General features: G+C 32.9%; 1 protein-coding gene across 3 annotated transcripts; it reads left to right on the top strand.

The window, feature by feature from the left end:
- Positions 1–2,583: 2,583 nt before the first annotated feature.
- On the top strand, positions 2,584–9,849 carry LOC107848653 (probable serine/threonine-protein kinase ndrA). 3 transcript variants are annotated; one of them, XM_016693427.2, is made up of 4 exons: positions 5,011–5,432; positions 8,056–8,140; positions 8,383–8,514; positions 8,585–9,185. In XM_016693427.2, the coding sequence occupies exons 2-4, from the start codon at positions 8,075–8,077 to the stop codon at positions 8,675–8,677; spliced, it is 291 nt and encodes a 96-aa protein (XP_016548913.2). In that variant the 5' UTR covers positions 5,011–5,432; positions 8,056–8,074; the 3' UTR covers positions 8,678–9,185. The 3 variants fall into 3 exon arrangements, 2 of the variants coding, with proteins under 2 accessions (XP_047254874.1, XP_016548913.2); XR_007046790.1 differs by lacking the exon at positions 8,585–9,185 and adding an exon at positions 9,618–9,849 and having other exon boundaries at positions 5,016–5,432; XM_047398918.1 differs by lacking the exons at positions 8,056–8,140; positions 8,383–8,514; positions 8,585–9,185 and adding exons at positions 2,584–2,718; positions 6,729–7,021 and having other exon boundaries at positions 5,272–5,432.
- The last annotated feature ends 763 nt before the right edge of the window (positions 9,850–10,612 follow it).

A 10,612-nucleotide genomic window follows, 5' to 3' on the forward strand; every position in this document is an offset into this window, starting at 1 on the left:
TGGTCGAGGCATACATTAGCATGATTTAAACTAGAAATTCACTCACTTACCTTTAGAAAAGACAAAAAAACAAAGTTATTGAGATCATATACATACCTTAATCATGATTTTTCAATATAGGGAATAGGAAGGGATACTTTGACTTCATGTCCTCCTCGATTTCCCAAGTAGCTTCCTCATACTTTTGGTTTCTCCAAAGAACCTTTACCGAAGCCATGTTCTTCACCCACAATCGATGAACTTGCCGATCCAATATTTCCACTGGAACTTCCTTATAAGGAAAGGAATTCTAAATGCCCCCACCATCTAAAGGAACAACCAATGAAGGATCAGTCATGCACTTCCTCAACATCATAATATTAAAGACCGAATGAATGGAGCTCAAGAAAGAAGGCAAATCCAATTCATATGCCAAACATTGTCAGTCTTCTTTTAAAATAAATAAGGACCAACATTATGGGGAATATGCTTCCCATTCTTCTAAGTCAACTTAGTCAATGGGGAAGCAATAGAATATATACATTCCACAAAACTTCTATAATAACCGGCTTAACCCAAGAATCTTCAAAGGTCGGTTGGAGTCATGGGTCTAGGACACTTCTTAACCACTATAAATTTTTATGGATCCACCATGATCCATTCATTATAAACAACATGACTTAGATAAGTAACAATATTTAACCAGAACTCACACTTGAAGAACTTCGCATACAACCACTGATCTTTCAAGGTTTGCAACACAAGCTGGAGGTGATCAGCATGATATGCCTCACTCTTAAAATACACCATTATATCATCAATAAATACAATCATGAATAAACCACGAACTGATGGAATAATCAGTTCATAAGATCAAAAAGTGTTGTTGGGCATTAGTGTAACCAAAGGTCGTCACCAAAAACTAAAAATGACCATGCTGGGTTTAGAAAGCAGCCTTAGGGATATCCACTTCTCTAATCTTCAACTTATGGTAACTTAACCAAAGATCAATTTTGGAATAGTACTTAGCACACTAAAGCTGATCAAAGAGATCATCAATCCTTTGAAGAGGATACTTATTTTTCACGGTCACCTTATTCAATTGCAATAGTCTATGCACATTCGAAGGGACTCATCCTTCTTACACAAAAATAGAATTAGAGCACCCTAAGGAGAAACACAAGGGGGAATAAAACCCTTATTTAGAATATTTTTCAACTTCTCTTTGAGTTATTTTAACTTAGCTGGAGCCATTCCATATGGAGGGAAAGAAAAATGATGAGTGTTTGAAAGAAGATCAATCCCAAAATCAATTTCTACTATAGACTAATATCATATAAGCCCTATAGATCCTTCTATCCATAATGAAGTCACCCATAGGGGTAGAAACTGAGAAGGGATCTATAATATGCTCAGGATCAAAACCAAAATGAATAGCCACATAAAGGGTCACATAAGAGAGGGTAGACCCAGGATTAAGTAGACAATATATATCACGAGAAAAAAATTTGAGCATACCAATAACAACATCGAGGGATGCCTGAGAATCTTAGGAGGATGCAAGACAACACAGATGGTTCCAACCATTGTGGGAGCCAGAAGCAAAAGTAGAACCCTTTAGTGCAGGAGCTAAGGAAATATCAACAGTGATCTTATTTTCCTCAAAACCAACCCTAGAAGGACAATCTCTCTGTATATAACTAATCTGACCATATTTAAAGCACTTATTTCATACTTCTTCACAATCACCATGATGCACCTAAACATAAAATCTACAAGAAGGATATGATAGAGCTGACTAAGCCCCACTAGCCTGAGGCTGCGCACCCTATACCCTAGGACCAACACTATTCTAAAATTAACAATCACCCGAGAACGTTGGATAAGGAGCACTAGACGTAGAGTAGAAACCAAAATTACCCCACTTTATTTTAGACAATTTTCCACAATCTCCACCGCTCTGCTACTGACCTTCACCCTGATCCAAGTATTGAAACTTATTATACCGCTTATTACTCATCTCTGCTTGCTTCTTCTCTTCCTCTTCCATTCATTGCATATAAACCACAAGCCTTGATATACCCATATTTTTTTTCAAAAAAGGGGCCTTGCTTTCCAAGACAAATCACAAAAATAATTCAAAAGAAATTTCCTCATTCTAGCCCTTATGCTAGACAATAAATCCAAAGCATAACGCGACAACTGATGAATCTTCCACTAAAATAAAATGGTCTATTTAAGACTAATATTTAGGGACTGAAATATAATCTTATCTTTAAAAGTATATTTATTGAGACGAGATTATATTCTGGTCCCTAATTATGCAATTTATTGTAAAGATATAAAATCTGGTCCTAAAAAAAAATTTAACTGGTCCCTATTAATAATTTAGAGTCTTAAATGGGAAAGAAATACTGCCAAAACTCTAGTAAAATTTTTAATAAAAATAAAATTTATTTTAGCTAATAATTAATAAAACATATAATAAGGATCCATAAAAAATATTTCTTTATATAAAAATTAAAAAAATTATCGTTCTTCTCTTAAGAATATAATTATAATTAATACAAACCTTCTCCATACTGAATTAATGAATTTGGCCCTAATTTGCATTTCTCAATTTTTTCTTCTCACTGTGTGCGCAATTCTCTCCTAACTGTGTAAAATTCTCCTTAGCTACTTTCTTTGATTGGTAGTAGGATTCATGAGTGCAAACTTATTGTTACTTGATTCCCTGAGGTGAGCACTACTTTATTTTTCCACTCCAACTTGTTTTGTGTTTTATCATAAATCTGGTGTTAATTTGCATAAGTTTCAATGAATCTAGTGTCTTTTTTATCTGGATTTGGTACAATTTTATTTATATTGTTCTGGGTATGTCTAATTCCTTAATATGATGATTACTTTCTAATAAATTTGGTACTTGTAATGTTGTCAGTAACTCTAGCATAAAACCACCATTTGTTTTCTTTTTATTCGTCACTGTGATTGGGGCTGAGTCATTTCCATATGTACCAAGAGTCATTACCTTCTATTTATTCATCTTTGTTTATTCATCGCTATAATTTGTCACTGTAAATCATTATGGTAAACTTTTCTTGGGTTCATGAATTGTAACAAGAGATAACATAAGGATTTACTACTTTTATGCTTATGATAAAAGATAATTTTCCTTTTATGGATCCAAAATAGGGTACGCATCCATAAAAGGGTGTTTTGAATGTTACTGTTACACGGTGGGAGAGAGAACTCTAACATAATTACTATTACACAATCATAAAGGATTTAGAAAGAAGGTCGATTGAAAAAATCCTCTTTATCTTTTAATATAGTTGTAACTAGCTGCTTTTATCTTATTCTGGTGAATAACTTTTCTAAAAACCTACTAGCAAATATGATTGACACATGTTGTTTTGGGGCTACATATGTTTATATTTTTGCTGATTGGGGTGGATTTTTCATTCCACTATTCTTGATGGGGTTATAGCTAACTAAGTTATCTCTCCTCTTTTTCTGAAAAGTTTTTTTATACCTGTTGACTTCTATTATGAACTGTCCAACTGCTCGTAGGCATGACCTCCTTTCTGCATAAAAGTATAACGCGATTAGCATCTCCAAAGAAGGAAGTATTGAGTATTATTAAATTTTTTTGCTTAGTAATTGTCCAGCCCAAAAGTAAAACAGGTGAACATAGTGCAGTATTTGTTGGAAAAGGTGATAATTTAGTTTTGGTGAAGTCTTAACTCATGTTTCTGCTATGTTCACACAAATATTTTATTCTTTGTTCTGAGTGATTTCCTAGTGGATGTATCTCTTCGCTTTGGTAGTTTTACTATTATCAAATGATTCTAGTTTGATTTTTATATGTTGCCCTCTTGTTCAAATAACTTGGTTGCAAAATTATACTTTTAATGTTTAAACATTAAAGACACCATAAACATGTTCTTGGTTTCTTCAAGATCTGGATTGTTAACATAGCACCAGGTTATGATATTGGTGAGTGATAATTAAAGAAATTATATATTATATTTTTTACTTGCCTTTTGTTTGTCAACTTTTTGTCCTTTGTGCATTATAGTTAGTTATTTCCTGTCAAGTAAAATATCTATAATTATTGATGGAATTTTAGCTCATAAGTAGATATATTGTGATTGCTGTGTGGAAATAGAGTATTTGTTATGCAACTTTTCTACTTGATCTTATTCTTATCAGTTAAATTAATGTCAGATTTGAACTTATGACCTTTTGTATCTCCTCTCTTGATTGGTTGAGCATAGAATGGTACTGATATATGGCATTATTTCTTTTCCACTAAAATTCATGGGCTGGGAAAGTAGCTGCTTGTTCACTCTCATTTAGGTTGAGCATAATATGGTCATAATTAATGTTTGAGATAATTAATATTTTTTTGATCCTGAATGACTCGGTTTTCATTTGCCTTTGTAAGGTTGGCTCCTTACTAGTGTTGGAAAAATCATTCTTTGTATCTATAGTTATCTACTTCCTATGAAAAGCGAAAAATGCAATTCTTATTTCCAGTCCTTAGACAGATAATCTTGTTGTAGAAAAGGTAGGCTTAAGAAGTGTAGGTCTCTCTTAGAATGGAGGTTAATGGTAGAGGTTTATCATAGTTGTATATTGTTTTCTTACCATTGTATACACTCTCACACACACAAAATAGTATGGTGTGATGGTTAATTTAGATGCGCATTTTAAGCTTGTCTGGTAACCTTCTGAAAAATTGATGATGAAGCTGAAAAGGACAGCTCTAATTGTATTCTGTGCATGTAAACTTTCGATTTTGAAGCCCTTTGCATCAACTTTGAGTTTCTTGTGCAGGTAAGGAGGTGAATTTTGAGAACTCTATAAAATAGAAATAAAACAGAGTGTTGTTTGCAGGGACCACCTATAATGTATATACCATTGTTATTGATGAAAGGTAAGTTTTGAAAGACATATACAGAGAAGCTGTGTATTTTTTATATAATCAGAAGTTAGCTTTTAGCCATTTACATGTTAAATAAAGAATAAAGTTAGCTGTCAGGTGTAGTTTGTGTCACTGTGCGTATAAGTTAGAATGTCTCAATTTTCTATAGTACCAGTGTAGTTAGTAATAGCATTGATATACCTCTATTTTATATTTTTTTATTATTTTTAACATTAGCCACTTCTTTTGCGGTGAGCGCTTTAACTAATTCTAGTGCAACAAAATAACTGTATTATAATTCTAGCCACTTCTTTAATGTATCTCTCATATATTATTGTCTATGAACTGTATGTGATTACTGCTAGAAAGGAAATTGGAAAGCTCTGGTGTACCAGAGGAAGAACAAATGAACCTTCTAAAGGAATTGGAGAAAAAAGAGACAGAGTATATCCGACAAAAGCATCACAAGATATATGTTGCTGATTTTGAGATTTTGACAATCATAGGAAGAGGAGCTTTTGGAGAGGTTTGAGATTCATTCTCTCTTTAGATTGAAAAATATCATTCTCTAAGGATTCTGTTTTGTTAGTGGACTGTTCGACCATCATGATTGAATTATATGTTATGAAATAATAAGAACTTACTATAGAATTGGTTTCTCACCCATACATTTCAATAATCGACTGCTTCATATGCTTAATCAGAAGGATCATGTTCGATGAATTCATTCCATTCTCATGCAAAATTTACAATTATTTTGTACATTCTCAAGATGCAATAGAAAAAATATTTAATAATTAGACCATGAATAATTTAATTAGAGTCACTGATGATGCTTTGCTTTTGGTATCTCTCACTATTTTTACGTAGCTAGTTATTATAATAATTGTTGTTATTGGGACGCCCTAAGTGTGAAAGTCTTAATTGCTTCCCAAGGCTTCTGTACTATTCAGGTAAATTAATGCTCTTGGAAGATAAATTTCCTTTGGTCTTTCTATTGGACATTAAGGGCCACGTGGTACATTAAACTCCAGTTATGCATTGGTTCTGGGGAAGGAATGGACCATATTTCATCTATTATAAATAATCTTACCTTATATTTCTGCAAGAGGTTGTTTCCACATTTTAAATCCACGACCTCATAGTCATACAAAATGTGTTTCTTGTTTACCATCCCTGATAATAAGTTGTTGATTCTTATTCAAATCTATTTTATGGGTCAGGTTGTGCCCAGATAAAGTATCTAGAAATATATATGCAATAAAAAAGCTGAAGAAGTCGAAAATACTTAGTAGGGGGCAGGTGACACCATATCCTTCCTAAGGATCCAATTATCACTTTGCTCAACAAGAGTTTATTCCTAGTACTTTTGTCTACTCCTTATATCAATATTTGCAGGGAAATATAGCATACCTTTCTACTTCTCTTGTGAAAATCCAGCTAAATATGTGACAATACTGATTCCTCTGAACCCTACCAATGTTGCAGGGCAACTGCGTTTCAGTAGAAGGCTCTTTGCTTTTAATTCAAGTATATCCCCTCCAACTTTCAAGTCATTAATGTCAAAATACGAATTTCTCTACACCCTTATGTAATATATTAAACCTCTTTCTCTATCTAAATAATTTCCAAACTAGAACAATGAGAAAACTTGAAACCTTATCTTCTATAATCCTTCCTCAGACCTCACCCCACCATAACCAAAAAAAAGCATCCAAGAACAACTACAGTTGTCTAGACATTAGTTTTATGCATGAAATAACAAGATATACTCTTTATTTTAAGAAGTGATCTGATTTATTAACATCTCTTTGCATTACAGGTTGAACATGTTAGGGCCAAAAGGAATTTGCTTGCTGAAGTAGCAAGCCACTTTATTGTAAAACTTTTTTATTCTTTCCAAGATTTTGACTACTTGTATCTAGTAATGGAATATCTTCCTGGTGGTTATATGATGATGTTGCTGATGAGGGAGGAGACATTAACTTCGCAAGATTTTACATTACTCAAAGTGTTTTGTCCATAGAGTCTATTCATAAGCATAACAACATTCACAAGTAGTTAATCTGTACTTGGTAAACAATAATGGTATACACTGTAGACCTCTGCGAAAGATTTGAAATCGTCTCAATGGGTTATGTCTTTTACATAATGATTTTTTTGCAGGGATATGAAACCTAATAATCTTGTTTTGGACAAAAATGTCCATATGATGCTCTCTGATTTTGGTCTATGCAAGCCCCGTGACCATTCGAATTCATTGCCTATAAATGAAAATGAAATTATGGATGGTGAGAAAAGGGGATCTGCTAACAAGTGAACTGGTTAGAATAGCTCCCTTGAACAATAGCAGCATTGGTAAATAAATAGGAAAAAATTAGTAAGTATTAACAGAAACACAACTTATCTTATATATTATAAACTTAAATCCAGAATCCTTATTTTGCTTAATTTCTCAAGGATCATAGATGTCCAGAATAAAAATTAAAAATTGGAAAAAAAAAAAGTAATATGTAATACCAGAACAATTATATATAGTACTAGAACAATTGGTTCCAAGATAATAACATACTTTTCTCCATAAGTTTAGGATCTGGACTTGCACATTCTAGCTTCACATGAGTAATGTAAATGAACTAGAAAAATCATTTACTATTCAAAGAAATGACCTTTTGTTGCTACCTTAATTCCATAACATATTTGTTAATTAGTTGCCAGAACCTTTAATAGATCCTTGTGGTCGGGCCCTTTCCCGGACCCTGTACATAGAGCTGGCTTTAGTGCATTAGACTGTCCATTTTTTGCAGAACCTTTAATATTACCTGTTTCTCTAGAAGGCATTTTCGACAGTGCGCACTCCTAACTATATTGCTCCTGAGGTTTAACTGAAGAAAGGTTATGGAGTGGCATGTGATTAGTTAGTTTTCTTATCTGTGATTAATGTGGATTTGGATTGGCAGGGGTTTTAAAACTTTTGATTGTTTTCCTTTTCAAACTTTAAACATGACTGTTTAATGTACTGGTTGCTGAACGTAGCGCACATGTTTCACTTTATATTCTTTCTTTTAGGTATAATCACCTTGATTAGACAACGTAAAGGACATAGACCTAATCCATTATCCTCTTCTTCTTTTTTTGGCTTCATTTAGGTGGTCACTTGGCGCCATCATGTATGAGATGCTCGTTGGTTATCCCCCTTTCTACTTTGAAGACCCAATAACAACATATAGAAAGGTATAGTGGTCCACAAAAGTGTGTGTATATTCTTTAAGAAGCATTGACAGTACAAAATTTACATCTTTGGAAAGGAAATCTACTTTTTCCTGTTCAACATTAATAAATTCGTTAACAATTAAATTATATTATGAATACTTTGAAATGCTTGTGCAACTGTCCCATTTTATGGTAGTTCAGTCAGGTTTCTTACGTAGCATGATTTAAAGTCTATGCCTTTGATACTTATTCTGGTTCTATAGACTGTTCATTGGAGAAATCATATAACGTATCTAGAGGAAGCAAGATTGACTTCCAAAGCCAAAGACCTGATATGTAGGCTGCTTTGTGATGCTGAAAATCGCCTTAGCTGTCAAGGATCAGAGCAAATAAAGGTTTGTGCTACAAGGATAGTCTTATTTTTTTGATCAATTGTATATTCTTACATTTTATTAATACAATCAGGTTCACCCCTGGTTCAAAGACATAAAGTGGGATAAACTTTATGACATGGAGGCAACATATAAGCTAGAAGTAAATGATGATGTTGATACTTGAAATTTTATGAAGTTTTATGAGATGAATTACCATTTATGTCTTGTTCCATTTATGCTTTCTTTTTCCCAAATTTTAAAGAGTTTGTGAGAAGTGATATTTCATCTTTTTAATTTAATCATGACAATATGTCCACACAGTTCACTACTACACAAGCTACCTTAGGAGGTATGTTGTGATCAAAAGTTAACCTTGGTGATCTTATGACCAACCTTTGTTATTTTGTTAAACCTTGTTATTTTACTACGTAATATTTATCTCTACGCGTACACAGTGGCAAACAGTGAGTGTAACCTATAAGTTCACTGGAACAATAGATTTTGTGTAGATTTTATATATGTATTAAAACATCCACTAAATAACTATAAGGCTTAAACTCCATGATCTATAGATTAAAAGTTTGTATGGTTATATTCAACCACGACAAGATCAAAATTTTGTTGCCCTGAAGATTATTTTCCAGTTGAGTCCTATTAGTTTACTTTTCACCATTTATAAACCAACTTTATTTAGTAGTATCTTAATAGATCCTACATCTGCATACCTATCAAAGGAAAATACAAAACTAGCACATATAGAATTCAAGAAATATATCTTGTGTTAACGTGGATATGGGATCCCATATAAGTTGCCAGTAGTCTTTTTAGTATGGTCAAAAACTTGTAAGTCAGCATAGTGATAAATGTGAGATTTAAAGTAGTCAATACAAGTCTGGTGTTGCAAATTGAAAGGAAACAAGTACGTAATTTTTCATATTCATCTCATAGTAATTTTTCATATGTATCTCATAGTTGGACTTAGTTTTAAACTCTGTGTACTTGTTTTATCCATTGGCTAAGTTAGTTCTCCAGTGATGTAGTGTGTTCTAATTCATTACTTCTTACATATATTAAATTATATATAAATAGTTATTAATTGTGTCTCTAAAATTTTGTTCTTACAGATTTTTGAAGATTGAAGTTACAAGTGAAGATGCTAGTTCAGAGAATGCAAGGGCTTATTATTATTTTTCTAAGAACATTATATAAACTTGACATCAAATTTTAGGTCGGGATGTTAATTGGTTAAGTTTTTTTTTTTGTTTATAAAATATTGAAACTATTGACATCATATAGCTCGGGATGTTAATTGGTTAAGTTTTTATTGTTTATCAAATATTAAAACAATATTTATCATTCTTTGACATTTTCAGTAGTTATTTTTTATTTAGCAATGAAACATATAAATTTTATGATTTTAGTAGCAATCTAGGACGAGTTATATTTTTCGTCTCTAAAGGTTAATCAAGGATGAGTTAGTTGCTAGTCTCTAAAGGTTAATTTAAGATGAGGTAGTCTCTCTTCTCTAAATTTTAGTCTAGGATGAGTTAGATGCATATCGTTATAGATTAATTCAGGACAAGGTAGTTACTCATCACTAAAAACATTTAGCGACTAGAAAATAACTACTTTTTAAAGATGAAAATCCTCTATAAGGGACTAGATATACAGTCTATAAAAGTGTTTTTGAGACCAGATATGTTACCGTCTCTAATGATTAATGACCAGCTAGAGTACGTCGTCGCAAAAAACCTTTAGCGAAGTAGGTTATAAGGACGAGCTGCGACCAACATTTTCTCGTTCTAAAAGATTATTTGCGACCAGAATTGGGCCTTTAGGGATGGGAATTCCCTTCCCTAGTGGTTGGTTTTCTTGTAGTGTTCAAGGAATACCCTTTTAATATCATCCTACCTTGCTTCAAATTCTTGAATTCCTTAGAATTTTCCTCTCTCAACTCTTGAGGAAAGAAGCGATCAAGAAAAGAACTAGTGAAGTCATCCTATAAAGCAAACTTAGCACCATCGCCCCTAGACTGGTCCTATTTCTTATATCACTGATACGTACATCCTTCAACTGATAGGCCACAAACTCCACACCCTCCATATCAGTAGCACGAATC

This window comes from Capsicum annuum, chromosome 11 (assembly GCF_002878395.1).
Source record: "Capsicum annuum cultivar UCD-10X-F1 chromosome 11, UCD10Xv1.1, whole genome shotgun sequence".
Taxonomy (NCBI): Eukaryota; Viridiplantae; Streptophyta; class Magnoliopsida; order Solanales; family Solanaceae; genus Capsicum; species Capsicum annuum.